Genomic DNA, 24143 nt, shown 5'->3' on the forward strand with positions numbered 1-24143 from the left:
TTACACATCTCTTCATAAACACTGTTTTAACTACTGTCCACATCCAATAGAAAGCTAATGCCAGGTATAACCTGAAAGCTAAACTCACCTCAGCAGGTAGATCAAAAGGTCATTCCGGTGTCTTGCTAAATAGTCTCTTCATTAATTTCCTTCTTTGACTACTTAACGTTTAAAAAGAGTCAATGACTCAGCTACTTGCCTTTTTCAATATGTAAACCTTCTAAAGTGCATTTGTGGCCAACATTTTTCCTGAGAACGGTGAAGGACTGACTTTTCATCAGAGACCCTGGTCGCTCTGCAGCAGATATATATATAAGAAACGCACCAGAAAGGCAAACACCAGAAACGGTGGTTCGGAGCAGCCATTCCTAGGGACACCCAGCGCTAGTCTGCTCGGCTCTGAGAAAATGGCCCGCCAGACTCTAGTGAGTCTGCGCACGTGCACTCCCCTCCCCCAACACGCCGCTCGCTCGCATGCGCGCAAGTATCCCACGGCAGCTGCGTAGTTGGAGGCCTGCGCCACCCGAGGAGCCTCAGGGCCGGCTGGGTCCTGGGTGCCTTGCGCTTTCCCTGATGATGGCTGGGCAGGGTCTCGGGACCTGGGCCTGAGGGCGCCGCCAGCAGAGATCCGCGTCCTCAGCCGGGCCTGGGCACTGGTGGGAGGACCCAGTCTGGACGAACGCTCAGGGGCAGCGCTATCGCTTTCGGTCGCAGCAAGGACCCCCCCACCCTTAGCCAGGACCTGGACCTCGGAGGGCGAAAGGACCTTGAACAAGTAAAATGAGGGGTAATGATGTCGCTTTGCTTTCGGGGTTTGTTAAGTGTTAAAAGCCCCGGCGAGGCATGGAGACCAAATTCAATGTCTCTCCACCCTCACCCGCCTTTTCTTGTCTCTTCCTTCCCTCCCTTTGCAGGGGCTGGACTCACCCACCCACCTGCCCGACCAGTCTTTTTGGTTTGTTTGTTTGTTTTAGTTTTACTATAGTTGATTTACAATATTGTGTTGAGTTTCAGGTATACAGTCATTGTTTTCCATTATAGGTTATTATAAGATATTCCAGTTAGTTCCATGTGCTGTAAAGTAAACCCTTGTTGCTTATCTATTTTATGTATAGGTTTATCTGTTAATCCCATACTCTTAATTTATCTCTCCCCCTCTCCTTTCCCCTTTGGTAACCAAGAGTTCATTTCCTATGTCTGTGAGTCGGTTTCTGTTTTGTAAATAAGTTGATTTGTATTATTTTTTTAGATTCCCCTTAGAAGTGATATCATATAATATTTGTCTTTGACTTACTTCATTTAGTATGATAATCTCTAGGTCCATCCATGTTGCTGCAAATGCATTATTTCATTCTTTTTTTATGGCTGAGTAATATTCCATAGTGCATATATATGTGTGTGTGTGTGTGTGTGTGTGTGTATACACACACCACATCTTCTTTATCCATTCCTCTGTTGATGTACACTTAGGTTGCTTCCATGTCTTGACTATTGTAAATAGAGGTGCTATGAACATTGGGGTGCATGCATCTTTACGAGTTAGAGTTTTCTCCAGATATATGCCCAGGAATGGGATTGCTGGATCCTATGGTAATTCTATTTTTCGTTTGTGAAGGAACCTCCAGACTGTTCTCCATAGTGGCTGCACCAATTTACATTCCCACCAACAGTGTAACAGGGTTCCCTTTTCTCCACACCCTCTCCAGCATTTATTATTTGTAGATTTTTTGGTGATGGCCATTCTGACTGGTATGAGGTAATATCTCGTAGCTTATTTCATAAAGTCTGAGTCTCTTGGTTACAGTGCAGGACTGGCCCTGGACACACAGAAATGAATTCCTAGACTTCTGGGGGCTCACACTGACTTGGAAGCCAGTCCTGAAAATCAAAAGTTAAGACTACACCCTGATAGGAAGTATGCACAGAATGTTAGGGGGTCAACGAGAGGAGTATCTAACAGACTTACGAGGCAGAGGAGGCTTCCCAAAGAAGGTTGCTGTGGGCCCTGGTAGGGCTGAAACTGAGGGAGTGGCCAGGATGAGGCCGATAAGGTGGGCAGGGAGCAGTTCATGAAGGGCTTTATGGGCCCTGCCGAAGAATTTGCACTTTTTTCTGAAGACAATGAGTTGCACCCCTGCTGAAGATGCTAAAGATGGAGAAGTGGTTTCTAGACATGCGCTCTGTGTGATTCCAGAATTTCTATGTAACGCAAGTTTAGGGGCGTGAGGATAGGGTTGAGAATAAGGGCTAGGGGCTTTCCTGCAGCTGCTTTTTGGTTTAGTGATGGGATCACCAGAAAACAAATAAATGATTAATTTTATTTTTACTCTACTTTTGGTTTTTAACTGGGTAGTAGAGTAACCCAATGCAGAATTTTTTTTTAACTTCTAACCATCATTTATTGCAGGAATATATTGTAACATTTATTAGTTTCTTCCTACTGTCAATTAAATTGACGATTTTAAACACACACACACTTTTTTTCTTAGTATTTTAATGAATACTTCATTTGAGGTAGTTTTGCTGGGAGCCCGATGGAGAGTATAGTGATGCTAAATGTTCTACTTCCCAAGCACTCATGGTGCTTCCACCATAAACTATCAATGTGAAAAGACTTTTTCTATATACACAAAAGGGCTTACTATGTTTATTATTTTCCTCTTATCTGAAAAGTGACAAATAATAGCAATCTAGATATGAATTTTCTTCATTACTCTCTATATGAATTCTGTAATTCTGTGTCTTTTAAACCTGACAGAGTGGTTAATCTTGGTTGCCTATTAATCCTGGTTGCCTTTCTTTGGTATTTCTCAAAGGTGATGTTTGAATATATAAAGCTTACTAGTTATAATTCAGTTATTAACATATTGTGTTCTCTATTTGCTTTCGCCAGCTCTTGTATTCTTACCTAGCCTTTTCTGTTTCTATACTTTATAGAATTAAGAGACATTCAGGAAATCAATTTTAGAAACCAAAGACTCATTAAAATAATCAAATCATGAGATTTTAAGGGTGCAGCGAATGACAGATCATTTAGTCAAACTCCTCTTTCGTTTCTGGAAGGTCCAAGGCTCAAGTTTTGAGATCATCTGCTAGATGATCACCTGGATGGCTAAATGGTGTAACTCACGTTGTTGACCTAAGTATGCCGTGTTAGAAGATGTTAAACAGTGTAATTTCAGATCGAAAAGTGGATAAACTCCCAGAAGGGGATACAATTATAAGCCAAGTTTTTAATGTTCGCGTAAGTAAGAAGGTGATTTAAACATCAGGGGAAAATGCAGGAATAGCAGGAAAAACAAAACAAAACAGGAAGAACCTTTAGGATTGTGGAAGCAACTTTGATAAGTTGTCTCATGGAGGAAAAAGTTCATCTTATAGAGAGAAGAACTAGGTAGCAAGTATGTGTCCGAAAAAAATCACAAGCCCATGATGAATTTAAGTCCAAGAATTTGGTTTTAAAAATGCAAACATGGCATTATGAGTTACACTGAATTGATTATGAACTGCAAATGAACTGTGAGCAGCTTTACTGAAAATCCTCTAACACTATTCCTTAGGTGTTCTTTATACTTTATCATCCAGAGACACTGTTCACTACGCAGAGAAAATATCTGTAATATACCAATATTTTTTAGTCATAGAGGGAGGCTTTTCAGTTATGGAGACTGTTATTCAGAACAGGTGGATACAAATGGCCTCGAACAATTAAGCCATGGAAAAGCGATTGCTTCAGAGTTTGGGGAGGTAGTTGCAAAACCATAAGAAAAGAAATGAACTTAAGTACTTTCTTTTGAGCAAAGCGTGTGTATTTGTTTTGTACTGTTTTTTGTAGACGTTTGCTAATAAAAATATCGCCAAAGATTAGAGACATAATCATCTAGAGGCAGTGCTGGTAGTATGGCTCTATGTGCGTGTTGTTCAAAAGTCTCTACAGCAGATTCTCTTGTTTTAGGGGTAAGACTTCACTTGAACTAAATTCAAGATGATGCACTATTTCTATTTAATAAGGAATATTCTTGAATCTGGAGAGCAGCAGATTTGGTTCAGTCAAAAGGGTAAACGTTTTTGGATTTTTAAAAAAATATTGATAACCTTCTACAAATGTGATCTCATTGCCCTTTATAAACAGATATGTGCTTAGATATGTGTACTGACTAAATCAGTATACACAGAGCAATGGATAAATCAAAAAAGTAATAAAAGAAAAAAAGATTTTTTTAACTGTGAGAGAGATGTATTGCTGATCTTTTTAATTACTATATTGATGTCTATGCAGTAGGACTATTATTATTAATTTGTCTTTTCTATTAAAGTAGAGACAGAGTTTATCTAGCTCTCTTAATAAACACCAAGGAATTTCAAAGATCACTTCTGAGGGGGAAAAAAATTTTTCCCACTGGATGTGAACTTCTCCTTTGAATTTGGCTACTGGGTAGACCAGTTATCTAAGTCTCCTACCTGACTTGTTCAGCAGAGATTCTTAACCTCTTTCGAGTCACAGACTTCTTGGGCATAGGAAGAAAGCTCTGCATCTTTTCCCCAGACTCATATACATATCATAATCCTTTGCACTCATTTATGTGTGTGGAAAGGGAAGCGTATGACCTCCTAGAACCCATTCATTGGCTCTAGGTTAAGAATACTTTTTAAATGAGGAAAGTCATTTTGTCCTTCTCCAGATACTAGCAGCCTTGCTTTCTTGTAAGAGCCCTTTACAAGATTTGGCTACTTAGGTATTTCTTAGTTTTATATAGAAAAGCGGCAGTCCATATAAAAGTAGACACTATTTCTCAAGCCCACTCGCTCCTTTTATAGTTAACAGAAAGTCATGTGGAATTAATGTTCTTGGTACTGACGTGCTTGTTCAAGAGGTATTTACTGGGTGCCTGCTCTATGCTGGGCACCATGTTAGAGGCTGGTGACAACAGTGGAACAACTAAATTTCAGGCTCTCAAGGATTTTGAGATCTAGTAAAGGATTTTCTCCCAGTCAGATCCAAAGAACCTTTGAAAATAATTTCATTCTTCCAAATTTGATTCAGAGGAAACCTTAAAATCTGAATCTAAATGCATAAGTTTGTTACTCCCAAAAAGTGGGTTTTCTATGAAAACAAATTTCTCTAAAACATACCTTTAATATGAGCCAATTGCATTTATGTGTTTCATAGATTACTTGCTTTACAAAGAACTGGAACCATTAAAGTTAAAACATTAAATAGCTTCCTATTAAAGTTTATGAAAGTGAAGATAATGTATCCTCTGACATATTTAAAGAGTAATTAAAAATGTGATTCATAGTTGAAATATCAGTTTACATATAAATTCAGAAATTTACTGGTACATATTTACTGGGACGATAATTGTCTTTTTACAAATTAAAGTTGAGTAATAATTCTCCCCTACCAATAGGAAGACCTTGTGCGAGTAAGTCTACTTTGGGTATTCTTTGTATCTCTGTGTTGACTCTACCTCACCTCAGCATGCTTGTGAAAAAAGGTCCATACCAAATGTGCCTTGAAGGAAAAGAAGTAACCTCAGTATTCTCCTGTCACGTCATTACTTGTTAGGTGGGGAGGATAGCCAGTAGTAGAGTCAGAGTGTCAACTTTTCTATGGGAGGATTCACCAGAATTACTATTGAACAGTCTGATGCTGCAAGTATGACTGATTCCCATTTGGTAAACCTCAGTACTTCCTGATAAGGGCCCTCTTTTTGGACTAACCCATCCAGAAATTTCATAGTTAAGTGCATTTCTATTTTACTTTCATCTTTTGTAAAAAAAAATGTTGAATGTTTCTCATAGTCAGCACTTTTTGGAATTCTGTTATCACTTACATGGTTTCGATACTAATAGCATTCTCTTCTCATAGGCTATCCAGATTATGATTGGCGTCTTTAGTGTTTTCATGTGGCATCTCCTATTGATTTTGTATATAGGACAAATTAAAGGAGTCTTTGGGACATATGAACCTATAACTTACAAAACAGGATGTTCTGTATGGGGAATTATTGTAAGTAGAATATACTTATATTATTTAATCATTCAGTAAATAATATTCGTGCCACTAGTGGGACATAGGGAACAGTTTCTAAACAAAATTTTCAGGAGAGCTAAGTAACTAAATCCCATGTTGGTAATTTATTCAAAATCAGATTTCTTTTTTCAACAAGTATTTTTTAAACACCTTTAATTTACCAGTACTATTACAAGAGATGTAGATATAGGAGTGAACACACAATGACAACCATAGGTTGGATTGTCCTTAGATGTGTGAAAGACAGAATCTTAAGCATAATCTCCATTAGCATGGTTAATTTTCGTATTTAGGGTCTTTACCTCAGGTTCCTCACACAATGAGTCTATACTCACAAATTTTCTAAATTTGTCATCACCTGCACTCTTCTGTGGTTTCTTACAGCCATAAGGTAGTAGGAAAGTCTGCAGAGTATGACATCCTGAAAGCCAAGTGAACAAAGAAATAGAGAAAGATCAACTATATTAAATCATGTTATGTTGTCAAATAAGACAAGGGCTGAGAATCGACCATTGGGTCTAGCAATATGGAGGCCAGTAGTAAGCATGACAAATAGTATCATCGGAAGGTGGGGCAAAAGCCTGATTGGAATTGGTTTAAAAAATAATGAGAGAGACCCAGCGGTCCAGTGGTTAAAACTCTGCCTTCCAATGCATGAGGCGTGGGTTTGATCCCTGTTCAGGGAACTAAGATCCCACATGCCGTGGGGGAGGCCAAAAACTTAAAAAATGAAATAAAATTAAAAAATAAAAAATAATGAGAGGAGAGGAATTAGTCAGCAAATACAGACAACTCCTTTAAGGGCTTTGGTGTAATGTGGTATAGAGGAATGAGGTAGTAGTTGAGGGAAACTTGGGTCAGGGCAGGGTTTGCTTGTTTGTTTCAGTAGGTTGTTTCATGTCTTTTGCTGAAGGGACTGAACCAGAAGAGATAAAATTGATGATATATGAGATAAATGGGGGGAGGGAGGGATTATTAGAATCATGGACTTGGGTAGGCAAGAAATGAAGCGTTTTAATACACAAATAGCTAGGAGTATGGACAGTTGATCTCTAGCAGTGGTTCTCAACTAGAGGTGATTTTTCCCCTCAGAGGACATTTGGTGATGACATTTTTGGTTTTCACAGCTGTGGGTGTACATCCGGTAAGCAGAGGCCAAGGATGCAGCTAAACATCCTCTAATGCACAAGACAGCCCCCAACAAAAAATTATCCACCTTTAATGTAAATAGTGGCCAGGCAGGTTAACAGGAGGGAAGGTAGGGGACCAGAGAGAAAGGACAAATTTTATAGGTAGGTAGTCGGGTGTTGGGAGCTTGTGGAACTTTTCTTCTGATAACCTCAAATATCTCAGTAATTTAGGAAGCAAGATCATGATCTGAGAGTGTGAATGGAGAATGGATTGGTTGTTTGAGGAGAGAGAAGAGAATAGGAAGTAGTCATCTAGGAAAAGCAAGAGAGAGTATATGGATTGTGGAAAAGTAGCATGACTTTCATGCAGCATTAAGGACTCACTTAAGCTTTTAGAACATGACTGTCTAGTGAGATGGGTCAAGATGGTTATGTACATCTTTCTCAGGCCATGTTCAGCTGATGGACACAGTCATGTAGTAAGAAGGACAACTGCATTTAATCAAGATTTTGGTTTAACCATACAACTGTGATCAAACAAGAAAGGTGCAAAGGAGTTGAGAGTGTATAAAAATGAGCGTTTTTAATAGCTGACCATGGGATTGAAGCTGGTGAAGGAAAGAATATAACAGAAGTAAGGGGCTCAGATTATAGCTCCAGAGGGGGTCAAAGGATTGTTAGAGTTGCAATACTGCAGGTTGTGAGCTAGAAAGATGGGAGGTGGTGGACAGCGTGAGATCATTAAAATTGAGATTTGAAAAGTGTTGCACCTATTCACAGAAATAAGTACAAGAGGATGAACATGGGAGTGAGTGACTGAGATAAGATAGAGTCAAAGGATTAGAGGAGAGAAATTCAAAGAACTACAAGCCCAGGTTATAAGAAAGATCATGTAAGTAATACTCTGAAATTACCAAGGATTAAGAGGTGTGAGAGAAAAGGTTAGAAAAGAATTAAAATCACCTAGAAATAGAAGAGTGACCAAGGGGTCAGTAGATGACTTCAACCAGAAGGGGTAGTGGGTGATAGAATCTGGTGACATCTGATTCAAAGCTGGAGGAGAAAGAATGGTTGGAAGTAACAGCCTTCCGATGATACTATTTGTCATGCTTACTACTGGCCTCCATATTGCAGTACAGTACTTTGAGTTTGAGATGATGATGACAGAAGCATATCCAAGTAGAAAAGTCATTAGAACATTAGAACAACAGGCTTGGAGTTTGGGAGAGACAGAGCAGTTAACGAATAGATATGTGATAGCATCTTCTCCGTTACACATAAAGAAACTAAAGAACGGGGAAGTTAAGAAACTTGTCCAAGGGGTCACACAGTTAGTGAATATGAAAGGTAGTATCTGAACAAAGGCAGTCTAGCTCTGGATTTATTGTATGAGAAGTATTTTTCAGAGGCATGAACGGCCAGCACAGAAACTACATTTATTTTCAGGCTTAGTACCAAATCATCATCCTCATATGTATTTGAAAGTACCTTTCCAACAGCAACAAAAGGGATCTGCTATATTTATCCCAGAAATCACAATCACCTTATACTTCCGAGTGAAATGTGTCTCTTTTTGAATTTATTCATTCTTCCATCTGATACTATAGCAGTTTCTGTGTGAGCTTTTTACACACGTAAATTTAAGTAAGTTTGTAATTAATAATGGCTGTTTTAATGATGAGAATCGCTTGATAAAATCTCCTGGTAGCCCTCTTATCATTGGAGACAGAATAGCTAAATCTCGTTGACTGAAGAGTTTGGATAGTGAGCTGTGCCAGAGACTCTAGCGAAGAGGATGAGGATGAAGCGTTGCAAGAATTGAGACAAGACGGCTGAGTGATGAAGGTCAAGAATGAAAGCTAGGAAAGCGAAGCAGAAGACACAGGCACATAGGAATGCCTGTGGAAGTCAAACGGTGAAAGAGGCTTATTTATTCTTCTGTTTCCCTTTTCCTTGACTCTCACATTAGGAGCTCCTTCCATGACCATATCTGCACTTACTAAAGATAACAATGCAAGTGAGGGCAGCGTGCCCTCTGGGCTTTTCCACAGTCTGGGCAGAGGGCCGATCTCCATGTGCTTCCTCTCTGCTGCTTCAGGTTTTCCTGGGTTCTTAGCTGAGAGAACCGCATAAGGACTGGGCACTTTTCTTGGTGCTGTGACTTGGCTCAAGACTGGACCTCACTACAGGCCTCTACCATAACTACACATCTTAAAGACAGTTTCCAAGATCTTTTAGGTATCTTAAAATCTTAAACTTGGAGGAGACAGGATGGCAGAATAGAAAACGTGAGCTCATCTCTTCTCACAAGCACACCAAAACCACAACTAACTGCTGAACACCCATCGATAAAAAAGAGTGGAACCTACCAAAGAAGATATTCTGCATCAAAAGACATAAAGAAGAAACCACAACGAGACAGCAGGAGGGGCACACTCGTGATATAGTCAAATCCCATACCACCCAGGTGGGTGGCCCACAAACTGGAGAATAAATATATCACAGAAGTTCTCCCACAGCAGTGAGAGCTCTAAGCCCCACATCAGGCTCCCCAGCCTCGGGGTCTGGCATCAGGAGGAGGAGCCCCCAGAGCATTTGGCTTTCAAGGCCAGTGGGGCCTGATTGCAAGAGCTCCACAGGACTAAGGAAAACAGAGACTCCACTCTTGGAGGGCACACACAAGGCCTTGTATGCACCAGGACCCAGGTTAAAAGCAGTGACTTCATAGGAGCCTGGGCCAGACCTACCTGCTGGTCTTAGAGGGTCTCTTCGGTAAGCAGGGAGTGTCTGTGGCTCACTCTGGGGTCATAAAAGCGGGTGGCAGACATATCAGGGAGTATTCATCTGCATGAGCACTCCTCAAGGCAACATCTTGCTTTGGTCATTAGCGCCAAGGCCTGGCCCCACTGAACAGCCTGAAGGCTCCAGTGTTGGCATGCCTCAGGCCAAACAACTAACTAGGCGGGGGCCACAGCCCCACCCACCTGCAGACAGGCTGCCTAAAGACATCCTGAGCCTACAGCCACGTCTAGACATGCCCCTTGACACAGTCCTGCCCACCAGAGGGCCAAGAGCCAGCTCCACCCCGCCAGTGGGCAGGCACTGGCCCCTCCTGCCAGGAAGCCTGTACAAGCCTCTAAACCAGCTTATTAACACACTAGGTGGCAGACACCAGAAGCAAGAAAACTCTGATTCTGCAGCCTGCAGAAATGACTCCACAACACAGATCAGAAACCACGCTGGGACCAGCTGGCCCCTGGCCCTCGGACGATGAGAGGGGAGTGTACTGCTGGGATACATAGGACATCCCCTACAGAGGGCCACTTCTCCAAGGTCGATAAATGTAGCTAACCTACCGTGTACATAAAAATACAAATAGAAATTTAAACAAAATGAGACAGCAAAGGAGTGCGCTCCAGAGGAAGAAACAAGATAAAACCCCAGAAGAACAACTAAGTGAAGTGGAGATAAGCAGTCACACAAGAAGTAGTTCGGAATAATGATTGTAAGTATGATCCAAAAACTCAGGGAAAGTATGTACAGAGGGAAAAGTTACAAGAAGTTTTTAACAAAGAAAATATAAGGAACAACCAAACAGAGTTGAAGAATATAATAACTGAAATGAAAAACTTACTAGAGGAATCAAAAGCAGAATAAATGAGGCAAAAGAACGGTTCAGTGAGCTGGGAGACAGAGTGGTTGGTGGAAATCACTGCCATGGAAAAGAATAGAGAAAAAAGAATGAAAAGAAATGACAGTTTAAGAGACCTCTGGGACAACATCAAATGCACCAACATTTGCATTATAGGGGTCCCAGAAGGAAAAGAGAAAGAGAAAGGGCCTGAGAAAATATTTGAAGAGATAATAGCTGAAAACTTCCCTAAAATGGGAAGGGAAGCAGTCACCCAAGTCCAGGAAGCGCAGAGAGTCCCAAGGAGGAGCATGCCAAGACGCATAGTAATCAATTGACAAAAAGTAAAGATAAGAGAAAATATTAAAAGCAACAGGGGAAAAGCAGCAAATAACATACAAGGGAATTCCCATAAAGCTATCAGCTGATTTTTCAGGAGAAACTCAGCAGGACAGGAGGGAGTGGCATGATGTATTTAAAGTGATGAAAGGGAAGAACCTACAACCAGGAATACCCTACCCAGCAAGGCTCTTGTTCAGATCTGATGGATAAATCAAAAGCTTTACACACAAGCAGAAGCTAAAAGAATTCAGCACCACCAAACGTGTTTTACAACAATGGCTAAAGGAATTTGTCTAGGCAGAAAAGAAAAGGCCACAACTAGAAACAAGAAAATTACAAAATGGGAAAGCTCACTGGTAAAGGCAAACATACAGTAAAAGTAGGAAATCATCCACACACAAGTATGATATCAAAACTAGTAATTGTGAGAGAAAGAAAGTACAAATAGAGGATATTTTAAATGCACTGGAAATTAAGAGGTGAGCAATTTAAAACAATCGTGGATATATACATAGACTGCTATACCAAAAATGTATAATACATGTACACACAAAAAAGAAAAAGGAATCCAAACATAATGCTAAAGAAGGGAACAAAAGAGGAAACAAAACAAAAAAAAAGACCTACAAAAACAAATCCAAAACAATTAACAAAATGGCAATAAGAACAAACATAATAAGTACCTTAAATGTAAGCAGATTAAATGGTCCAACCAAAAGAAATAGACTGGCTGAATGGATACAAAAACAAGACCTGTATGTATGTTGTCTACAAGAGATCCACTTCAGATCTAGAGACACATACAGACTGAAAGTGAGGGTATGGAAAAAAGGGATTCCATGCAAATGGAACTCAAAAGAAAGCTGGAGTGGCAATACTTATATCAGACAAAATAGACTTATACTAAAGACAGTTACAAGGAACAAAGAAGGACACTACGTAATGATCCAGGGATCAATCCAAGAAGAAGATACAACAATTGTAAATATATAATACATGCACCCAACATAGGAGCACCTCAGTATGTATAAGGCAAATGTTAACAGACATAAAAGGAAAAATTGACAGTAGCACAATAATAGTGGGGGACTTTAACACCCCACTTACATCAATGGACAGATCACCCAGACAGAAAACCAATAAGGAAACAGGCCAGACACATGAACATTAAATGACACATTAGGCCAGACAGACTTAACTAATATTTATAGAGCATTCCATCCAAAAGTAGTAGAATACACATTCTTTTCAAGTGCACATGGAACATTCTCCAGGAGCGATCACATGCTGGGCCACAAAGCAGGCCTTGGTGAACTTAAGAAAATTGAAATCATATCAACCATCTTCTCTAATCACAAGGCTATGAGATTAGAAATAAACTACAAGAAAAAAACTGCAAAAAACACAAACATGGAGGCTAAACAATATGCTACTAAACCAACAGATCACTGAAGAAATGAGAGGAAATAAAAAAAAAATCCTAGAGACAAATGAAAACAAAAACATGACGATCCAAAAAACCTATAGGACGCAGCAAAAGCAGTCCTAAGAGGAAAGTTTATAGTGAAACAAACTTACCTCAGGAAACAAAAATCTCAAACAACTAACCTTATGCCTAAAGCAACTAGAGAAAGAAGAACAAACAAAACCCAAAGTTAGTAGAAGGAAAGAAATCATAAACATTAGAGCAGAAATAAATGAAATAGAGACTAAGAAAACAATAGAAAAGATCAATGAAATGAAAAGCTGGTTCTTTGAAAAGATAAACAAAATTGATAAACCTTTAGCCAGACACAAGAAAAAAGAGGAGAGGGCCCAAATCAATAAAATTAGAAAATTGGAGAAGTTAAAACTGACACCACAGACATACAAAGGCCCATAAGAGACTACTACAGGCAACTAAATGCCAATAAAATGGACAACCAAGAAGAAATGGGCAAATTCTTAGAAAGGTACAATCTCCCAAGATTGAACCAAGAAGAAATAGAAAATATGAACAGACCAATTACAAATACTGAAATTAATCTGTGATTTGAAAACTTACAATAAACAAAAGTCCAAGACCATATGGCTTCACAGGTGAATTCTATGAAACATTTGGAGAAGAGTTAACACCTAATCCTCTGGAACTATTCCAAAAAATTGCCGAGGAAGGAACACTTCCAAACTCACTGTTTGAGGCCGTGATCACCCTGATACCAAAACAGATAAAGATACCACACAAAAAAAGAAAATTACAGGCCAATATTACTGATGAACATAGACACAAAACTCCTGAACAAAATACTAGCAAACTGAATCCAACAATACATTAAAAGGATCATACACCATGATCAAGTGGGATTTATCCCAGGGATACAGGATTTTTCAATATCCACAAATCAATCAGTGTGATACATTATATTAACAAAGAGTAAAAACTATACGATCATCTCAATAGATACAAATGAACTTATTTACAAAACAGAAATAAACTCACAGACAGAGAAAACAAACTTATGGTACCAAAGGGGAAAGGGAGGGGGTGAAGGATAAATTAGGAGTTTGGGATTGATGTGTACACACTACTAAATATAAAGTAGATAACCAACAGGGACCTACAGTGTAGCATGGGTAACTGTACTCAATATTCTGTAGTAACCTATAAGGGAAAAGAATCTGCAAAAGAATATATATATATATATATATATATATATATACACACACACACATATACATATACATATATGCACATATGTGCATATATAACTGAAGCACTGTGCTGTATACGTGAAACTAACACAACATTGTAAGTTATACTTCAATAAAAAAATTGTTCTAATTTTTACGAAAGATGATAATGCAAGATGTCTCCCTATTTTCTGGTTTCAGAAACTTGGGAGAGAAATTTCACGTGTTTTACTGGGCCTCTACCCCTTGGAATTGTGTATTGCTTTCACATACACGATCTTCGGCTGTGTTGGTTTGGTAAGTGTTGATGTAACCCTCTGGCAAATCTAGACATGTAGATTTCTAGTAAGCACACTCTAGGAGGAGATGAAGTGTTCTGATGCAATATGTTTGGAACTAATAAAAATAGAATTTGTGATAATATCTACTTTTTAAATTTTTTCTTTTTTGTTTATAAAATTACAAAAGTAATATGTGAAACTGAATATTAAAATGTAAAAAAATTGTAGAGTAAAATGTTATTCGCCTCTTAATACAGTCCCCATCATGCTCACATATCAAAATCTATACAAAAAGGCATGCACACACATACACACACTTTTCTTTCTTACTAATTGTGTGATCATCTTATTTTGTTACATGCTTTTTTTCCTCAGCTATCATAAACATCTTTCCATTGTAAGCATATGTAAACAATGCCTTTTAATAGCATCATAGTTTTTCTTAGTATTTATTTTAACATTTCCTTTATTGCTGCTGCATATTTAACTTCTTTCCAGTTTAAGTTATAAACAATGATGCAGTGAACATCCCACTACATATATCTTTGCATACAAGGCTAGTATGTCTGTAGGTGGTTGCTTCCTAGAAGTGTAATTGCAAGTTTAATAACATCCCAAAATGCTGTATTAATTCACAATCCCACAAGAGTTGATGAGACGTTTCCTCTCAACCTTAAAAAAACGAGATATCTAACACTCATTCATTCTTTCACAAATACTTATGGAGGGCCTGTTATTTACTAGGCAGTGTAATAGGCACTCAGGTTGCAGTGATTAGCAAAACAACATCCCAGCCATCAAGCAGCCTGCACTGCAATGGGAGAGAAAGACAATAAACAAACAAATATATAATAATTTCAGGAAGTGGAAAAGTGTTATAGAGTAAAACAAAACACAGTAAGGAGGTAAGGCAAAGATTATTTTACGTAGGATGGTAAGGGAAGACCCTCTGAGCAGAGACTAACTGAAGTGCATAAGTAACTATGAGACTACATGAAAAAGGATTTTCTAAGAAAAGGGAATGGTGGGGCTTCCAGAATGGCTGGGTGAGGACATGGCAGATTTCCCTAAAAAGAAATTATAAAACTGGACAGGGCTTCCCTGGTGGCGCAGTGGTTGAGAGTCCGCCTGCCGATGCAGGGGACACGGGTTCGTGCCCCGGTCCGGGAAGATCCCATATGCCGCGGAGCGGCTGGGCCCGTGAGCCATGGCCGCTGAGCCTGTGCGTCCGGAGCCTGTGCACCGCAACGGCAGAGGCCACGACAGTGAGAGGCCCGCATACAGCAAAAAAAAAAAAAAAAAAAAAAACCACTCCAGAGGGAAGCTGAGGCAATCAGAATCCAGTCACTAAAATATGTTATCTAAAATATTCATTTTTCAACAACAACATTTGACATGCAAAGGACAGGCAATAGTATCCCGTACACTTGAAAAAAAAGTCATCAATAGATACAGTTTTTTTGAGGGGACAGGAGAACAAATGTTGGACTTCACAAAGAAAGACTTCAAAGAATTAAAGGAAAACATGTTTAAAGAATTAATGGATGACGCAATGACTCATCAAATAAGAGAATCAATGTCTATTACCTTGATTGTGGCAATGGTATCACTATGTTTGTATATATCAAATAGTACACATGAAATATAGGCAGTTCTTTGTATATCAATTATGCCTCAACGAAGCTGTTAATCTTTTAATAAATAAGAATATCAATAAAAGAGAGTGGAATTATTTAGAAGCACCAAATGGAAATTCTGGAATTTAAAAATACAGTTACTGAAACGAAAAACCCACTAGAGGAGCTCAAGAGCAAACCTGAGCTGACAGAAAGCAAAATCAGCAAACATGATAGACCAATATAGATCATCCAGTCTGAAGAACAGAAAACAAAAATGGGCAGAGCCTCTGAGATTTGGGGGACACCGTCTAGTGCACCAACACATGCATAATGAGAATACCAGAAGGTGGGGGGACAAGAAAACTTGAAGAAGTAATGGCCCAAAATTTCCCAAATTTGAAGAAAAATTCTATTCTATCCATCTAAGAAGCTCAGTGAGCTCCAGTTAGAATAAACACAAAACGATTCACTCCTAGATGCCTCAGAGCCAAATGGATAAAAGAAAATCTCGAAAGCAGCAGGAGAAAAATGACTTCATGTGCAGTGTCACCACAATAACAGCTGACTCATCAGAAACAATGGAGGCCTAAAGGTAGGAGGATGGCATGTTCAAGTGCTAGAGGAAAAAAACAGTCAAGCATGAATTCTATATCCTTTAAAACTATCCTTCAAAAGTGAAGGTGAAATAAAGACATACACAAAGATTACAAAGGCACAGAGGAAGGGGAAGGAATACAGCTACATGTGAACAAAGTTTCTGTGTTTTACTGGAATTAAATTAGCATTCCTCTGAAGCAGATTGTGATAAGTTAAAATGCATATTGTAATCCCTGACCAGTGACTAAGAAAATTCCCAAAATTATAGCAAAATAAAATTAACAAAGAAGTTAAGATAATACACAGAAAGTATTTAATTTTAAAAAAAACAAGGAAGAACATAAAAGACATGAGACGTACAGAAAATAGCAAAGCATCAGACGTAAATCCAGCCATTTCAAAAATAACATTAAAATAAAACTACAATGAGATGTCAAGTACCTAACAGAATGACTAAATTTCAAAGTACAGTTCTAAGTGATGGTAATGACTATGGATAAAAGAAATTTCTCACACACTCCTAATTGGCATATACATTACTGCAACAACTTTGAAAATCTTTGGGGCATTATTTACTGAAGGTTAAGCTGTGCATACCCGATCAGTAATTTCAGTCCTTGTTATATACCCAACAGAAATGTGTGTACACATGTAGCAAGATATACTTCCAGGGAAAAAAATAAACATATATATCAGTATTATTCATAATGGTCCCAAAGTGGAAATGCATTCAGTGAGAGGTGAATATATTGAGAAAAAAATTCTACATAGAAATTAAAATGAGCAATAACTACACTTAACAGCATAGATCAATCTCATATATATAATGTTGAATATTGAAAGGCAAATTCAAAAGAATGCATACTTTTTTATTCCATTCATAGGAAGTGTGAAATCAGGCAAAACTAAAGCTAAACTATAATGTTTAGGGAGGGATGGAAGGTGTTGGTAAAATTAGAAAGAAAAGACAGGATTGATTACCTAAAAGTCAAAACGGCATTACTTTCAAGGGAAGGAATGGGTAATAATTGGGAATGTCACGACAAGGTGACTTTTGGGGTGCCGGCATTTGTTCATGTTGCAGAAGACCATAAATATTTTATTATAAAAGTCTGGGAGGGGGCTTCCCTGGTGGTGCAGTGGTTGAGAGTCCACCTGCCGATGCAGGGGACACGGGTTCGTGCCCCGGTCCGGGAAGATCCCACATGCCGCGTTGGAGAGAAGGTGGGAAGCAAGGCTACACAGTAGACAAGGGGAGAATATGATACAATTTGAATGACACGCTAAGGCATTGGAATTTCAGCCTGTCCGTGGTGGCCCACTGTGGAAACACAGTAAGAAGCATCATCAGGCTTTTGGTTAGTTCCTTGTAGCTGGAATGTGGAGGATCTGAGGTGGCTGTTACTCTAAACATGGGTTATCTAGGTTAGACAATAACTGCAGTTTTCTAGAGGAGAGATGATGCATATTACAACTCGAACAGTGGGAGATGAAGACAAGGAGGAAACGCTGGACATGTACGTGGAAGAGAAAATCAACAGGATTTGGAGATTGGTTATATTTGCAAGTGACACCAGTGCTGGGGTTTGGGAGTTAGCTGGAATAGAGGGAAAAGAAAAGCTTTACAGGAAAATGATGAATTTACATTGGATTGTTCTTTATCTGAGGTGCTTTTGGACAATCTACGTAGAAACATTTATTAGGAAGTTGGAAGTATGAGACTAGGAATTTAGTAGAGAATTCTAACCTGGTAATTCAGCTTTTATTTTTATTTTTATTTTTCTATTTTTTTAACATCTTTATTGGGGTATAATTGCTTTACAATGGTGTGTTAGTTTCTGCTTTATAACAAAGTGAATCAGTTATACATATACATATGATCCCATATCTCTTCCCTCTTGCAGTAATTCAGCTTTGAAGGTAGTGCACTCCATATATACAAATGGCATTTCCAGTCCAAAAAGCTCAGATCCAGCAATCAAATGTCCACCAGAAACCAGGTATAAAATATTACAAAGGAATGGCCAGATGGTGTCTTAGAGAACCCAGGCCCCATCTAATGGCCTTAAAATCAGAGTTAAAAAAAAACAAATCACAATACTAGTCAAATAACAAAACCTCTTAAAGTTTGTAAACTAAATTGTTTAGTCCAAGGGTCTTTCTAATAGTGATTTCTTACAAGAGGGAAAATAGAAGGGACCCTAGGGAAGAATATCATTTAAGACCAAAATATAAGGCCATGGAAAGGAGTCCACAAGGAGTCCACAGAGAACTAGGAGAGAGTCAAATGTTGGAAACTAAAGGAAAAGACAGACATGGTGAAAAAGCAAGTTGTTTTAGCCATAATTACTTAAATGAGCTTTAATCGTTTATTTTTAATTTCTATAATTTACAGTAACACTTAAGCATAGATTCTAATACTACCCAGCCACATATGTTCTAAATTTGACTAAAAAAGTAAATATTCCTCTATTATCATATATATAATCAATCTTTATTGCTTGCGCTCATTTAGCACCTATGTAGGCATCCACCCTTGTTTTAGACCCTGGGTGTAAACAAAGACAGACAAGACCCCGACTCTAACGGAGCTGAAGGAGAGGATAAATGATACATACGTTTGTTTGTTCTTTAATGAGTTGGCAAGAGAATTTTGGAAGGGTGGCATTAGAAAATGCATCTTGGGAAATGAACAGGATGATGGGAAGAGAGGTGGGGTGGGCAGTTGGCACTATTTTAGATAGGAAACAAATGCTTTTCTAAGAAGGTGATTCTTCAAGCCATTTTCCGAGTCAGAAGACAAGTGCTCCGAGCAGAGGAAATAGAACAAAATCCTGAGAAGGGAAAAGGATTGGCTGGTTTGAGAGGATGGTGTGTCTAGAAATCATTGATTAAAAAGGAAGGTGATTAAGGATGAAGCTGGAAAGATAGGCAGAACCAGCTCACATAGTGCCTTTGTGGCCTTGTTAAGATTTTATGTAAGTGTAGAGAAAAGGCATCAAGAAAATGAGCTGAAAGAGGGAAGAGGTTTACAGGAGAGTGAAAAGACCTAGAATAGCTCTAGCCAATAGAAATATAATATGAGCTATGTGTGTAATTTAAAATTTTCTAGTAGCCACACAAGAAAGCAAACAAACAGGTGAAATTAATTTTAATAATATATTTCCTTAACCAAATATCTCAAAACTATTTAGATATTTTACATTCTTTTTATATCAAGTCTTGAAAATTTGGTGTGCATTTTACACTTAAATGCACGCCATTTCACACTTAAAATACATGTCAGTTCAGACGAACTACATTTCAGAGGCTTAACTGCCACATGTGGCTAGTGGCTGCTGGTTTGGGCAGTATGGGTCTTGAAGTTTCAGCAGAATTCACAGAAAATGTATTCAGCATTCACCCTACCCGAGGACTCTTGGTTCCAGAGGGTGAGCAAGTGCTTAGAAAAGTATTGCCCTCAAAACAAAGCAAGGTTTTTCAGGCCAAGGAGGCACAGAATGTTTCTTGTGAAGAGGTTAAAGACGTAAAGGCGACTGTGCCCAATAAAAGGCAGATTCCAGGGGACACAGTCCCACTGTATCCTCACTTCCGTTGATGACTTCAGTTTTTCCCTCTCTTCTGGATCACTCCCACAAGTGTGTAAAGCATGTTAATATTTCTCCTGTTTAAAACAAAACAAAAACCTCTTGACTACTTCTCCCTCTACCTATGACTCCATTTCTTTCCTTTCCTTAAAAACAAAACTCAAAAATAACTTTCCATATTGACTATTCGCAGATTATCTCCTCTCATTCTCTCTGAAATGCATTCCAAGTTAGGGTTTGGCCTCTACCTTGCCCCTAAAACTATTCTTGTCAGTGACAGCAGTGACCTCCGTATTGCAAAATCTAATGAGCAATGCTCAGTCGTCATCTTTTTTTTTTTTTTTTTTTGCGGTATGCGGGCCTCTCACTGCTGTGGCCTCTCCCGTTACGGAGCACAGGCTCCGGACACGCAGGCTCAGCGGCCATGGCTCACGGGCCCAGCTGCTCCGCGGCATGTGGGATCCTCCCGGACCAGGGCACGAACCCGTGTCCCCTGCATTGGCAGGCGGACTCTCAACCACTGTGCCACCAGGGGAGCCCAGTCCTCATCTTAATTGACCATCCAGGAGGCTTTTAGCATAATTTTAGCATAATTTTCTTAGATTCCAGGGCTCTTCAGGTACCTTTCTGGCCACTCTTTACCTCCTACGCTGGATCCTGTTCATCTCCCTGACCTCCTAACACTAATACTCATCACTTCCCTTCACCCTGAACCTTCCCACAAGGTACGCTCCATGAGGTACAGAAATATATATTTTTTCTTCACTGCTTTTATCCCCAATATGTCAGACCAGTACCTGACACACATTGATGCTTAACAGATAATTTGTTCAATAAATTATACAATATGTAAAAGACCAAGCACCTAAAGCCTCAACAAACGCTAATTACATTCCCTTACCATAATGTTGTCTTTAGTTAGCCATCAAAGCAAATCATTTACACTCTTAAGCTGGGACTCAGTATAAACGAGGGAGTTTGAATAGAAAACATTTTGTTCATTTATTCACTTCTACTATGTGTCAGACACAGACACAGTGCCTTTACAGACTATTGAGTTGTTTTTTTAAAAAAAAAAGTTCTCCACGGGACCTGGTATCATGGAATCATGGACATGGCTCTCAAGTTAGGCTTCTAATATATTCGGTTTGGGGACCTGATTACAGCATATTTTAAACTTGTATAACCCGATTTCAGTTCTCAGAGTGTGAACTTAGTGTGAACTTAGTTCACACTAACTTAACTTAGTGTGAACATGGGAGATACACAGAAAATATATTATCTCATCGTACAGAAAAACAACCTAAGGAACAGGGAAGATAAATATTTTGCCCAAGCAGTTATGCACCTAATAAAAAGGAGAGTTAAGGACTAGAGCCCAGGTTTGCTGAGCAGTACTCTTCCCTCTACACCTTGTGAAGATTAAAGGTAGAAAGACTTTCGCTGATACAAACCTAGCAGAAAAGTGGAGAGGAGGGGGCTTCCCTGGTGGCGCAGTGGTTGAGAGTCCGCCTGCCGATGCAGGGAACATGGGTTCGTGCCCCGGTCCGGGAAGATCTCACATGCTGCGGAGCGGCTGGGCCCGTGAGCCATGGCCGCTGAGCCTGCGCGTCCGGAGCCTGTGCTCCGCAACGGGAGAGGCCACAACAGTGAGAGGCCCTCGTACCGCAAAAAAAAAAAAAAAAAAAAAAAGTGGAGAGGAGGGCATGTGTTTGATGGACGTCCGTGCAGAGGCAGCCAGGGAAATCAGGCATGGCCCAGATGGTGATGCTAATACAGGCAGCAAAGGGTTTTGTCTATGTTAACTCCCTCCCCCAACATCTCATTCCCTATCCGTGTCCTGGGAACCTGCAGATCCATCAGAGCTCCAAGGCCCCCACCGCGCAGGTGTCCCCGCGGGGCTCCTCGCGCAACCACGCCCGGAAGCCGAGCTCTTGGTCACAACTGCGGCGTTGGAACCGCGCGGGGGGCGATGAGGGGCACAACCGAGGAAGCAGGACCCACTCGGCAAGTGCTACCGCCAGGACTTACGGAGCCGAAAAGTGCGGAACTGAGGGCATCACCTGCAAGATCACGCCCCTCTAGCTAGCCCTGTGATGAAGTGAATGCAGGGATCCGTGGTCGGTGTAGACCGCCCTGAGGGCAGGCATTCCCAACGCAAGTTCTTCTTGAGCTTCGGTTTTGCACCAGTTTCTCTTATTTGCTCCCGAACACAATCCTACAGGGTTTTTTGGCCGCTGAGGAAACACCCTTTGAAAGAATAAATGATATGGGTAAGGACAAGATTTGAACTCAGATTTGACCCTTTCCACTATACCTTTCTACCTCTTCTCAGTTTCAAGCGTCGACAGGCCTGCTTAGAGAACTCAAACCTTAAGAGTTCCAGTAAATGGAAGGAAAAGTTTATTCGTGAAGAATTTAAAGACAAAGTCTTAAATTTCAGATATGGCTATAAAGAAGAGGCTGGGAAAACATAAAAAGAGGCAGACATTGGAGATTCAGGAGAGGAGATTGTGAGAGTGGACTCCATGCGAGAAAAGTTAGAAGACAAAGCGAATTTTTTAAAGACATTTTGGTTGCGAGAAACAGAAGCTATCTCTTACTAGTTTTAGCAAAATGAAGGTATATTTGTTGTAATATATGAACAGATATGATCATATAATGTAAGGGCAAGAAGTTAGCCAGGTTTCCAAAAGAAATTGGAACTAGAACATTGAAAGCCATCCGAAACTCAGCAAGGTCTGCTACTTCTCATCTCTTCTTTTCTCTGGTTGTCCTCTCTATTTCTCTCTCTCCAAACTCACTGTCTCTACAACTCTGTCCGTTAGGGTAGAGCACGGCAACACCACTGCTCCCAGGATTTTACATCTTTCCACCAAGAAATCGGCCTAAACAACCTGAGAAAGAGTATATTATGATCCCACTTTGAGTCAGATGTTCACCTTTGGCCCAGCTAGCTAGGACTAAGGAAAAATTCTCATGGATATTAAATATGGAGTCTAAGGATAACTGAAATGAGTTATACAGAAATCCCAGAGGTTGTCCACAGCTTTAATGATAGCTGTCTGTGAGCTTCAAGTGTCTTATCTATTGAATACCTTTCCTACATTTTCATAGGTTCCCCAGCTTGGGAAGCCCACCTTTACAAAGTAGAATATATAGCACTTTACTTTTTAGCCTCCTGTGCAGCTGATGTAGACATACGTGTTCTGCCAGTCAGGCGTCCCTGCACCAGACTTTAGTTGGAAGGAGACAATCTGGTGTAAGAGAATAAACCATAGCAAGAAAAAGTCCAAGTTTTCTGAATGTGGGTAATTTCTAGAGGGACTGACGGATGGGAGCAGCCACCATATGCTACAGTCCAATGTAAGGTTGTCACATGAACAAAACTACATGAGAACTAATTGTTGGATTTTTCAAGATAGTAATATTGATGGTTTGATGAAAAACATCTCTCAGTGAAGCTGTGAAAAATTAGCAGCTCTAGGATTAGATTTCCCTCAATTTTAAGTATCTTACCCAAGAACATAATTAATATTTATTTGTTTCCATATTTTCCTATAGAAAAGAAACATTTATCTTTTCATTTCTCTATTGTATCTTAGTGAAAAATGCCATGAAATCGTGTGTGGATAAGAGAGGAAACAAGAATGTTGGGGGTAAGAACTAAAGGCTACTTGAGTGAATAAATGACTATAGTGTTGCAATTTCTAAATATAAAAAGGAGAAGACTTTAACCACCTCTATTATGAACTCCCCAAATTAAAGAGATGTAATTAAAGTGTCCTGAAATGGTTACGTAATAATATCTGCATTCTCTACATGCTGCCTGAAAGTATCAACTATATATTAGGGTAAAGTTAAATAAAGCAAAAATTATCAATCTATCAGCTACATTTAAATACCCCCAAACCACTACAACCTAGTAGTACTCCCAGCAAATATACTGAGTCTGGAAATGGGTATAAAATCCCTTTTTGGCATCTATAAATTATCGTAAGCTGAGCTGATGATGACATGGTCCCAAAGGAGGTGGTCAAGATTGTGGGAACTATATTCAGGACAAGCTGCAGGCCACAGAGCTTTGTGGACGATAATCATAATGGCACTATGTTCTTGACATCATCCCCCAGACATGGCACTGTTTTCCCAATCAACTCCCATCACATCTAGCAGGTTATATCCTTTTGCATTAGCCACCCATATTGTTGGATGATGGAGCCAGACTAGGAATTAAACCAGCAGGAGT

General features: G+C 39.6%; 1 protein-coding gene across 1 annotated transcript; it reads left to right on the forward strand.

The window, feature by feature from the left end:
* The first annotated feature begins 3900 nt into the window (after nucleotides 1–3900).
* MS4A13 (membrane spanning 4-domains A13) lies at nucleotides 3901–21979 on the forward strand. The gene is made up of 4 exons (XM_019947782.1): nucleotides 3901–3957; nucleotides 5873–6013; nucleotides 14012–14107; nucleotides 21749–21979. Exons 1-4 carry the CDS (start codon nucleotides 3901–3903, stop codon nucleotides 21977–21979), a joined length of 525 nt encoding a protein of 174 aa, XP_019803341.1.
* The last annotated feature ends 2164 nt before the right edge of the window (nucleotides 21980–24143 follow it).

Source organism: Tursiops truncatus, chromosome 8, assembly GCF_011762595.2.
Source record: "Tursiops truncatus isolate mTurTru1 chromosome 8, mTurTru1.mat.Y, whole genome shotgun sequence".
Classification (NCBI taxonomy): domain Eukaryota; kingdom Metazoa; phylum Chordata; class Mammalia; order Artiodactyla; family Delphinidae; genus Tursiops; species Tursiops truncatus.

Coding starts and splice junctions, on each gene's coding strand:
- MS4A13 (XM_019947782.1), top strand. CDS start 3,901: ATGGCTCTATGTGCGTGTTGTTCAAAAGTCTCTACAGCAGATTCTCTT. Junction 3,958..5,872: donor CAGATTCTCTTGTTTTAGGG/GTAAGACTTCAC, acceptor CTCTTCTCATAG/GCTATCCAGATTATGATTGG. Junction 14,108..21,748: donor TCTTCGGCTGTGTTGGTTTG/GTAAGTGTTGAT, acceptor GGGAACCTGCAG/ATCCATCAGAGCTCCAAGGC.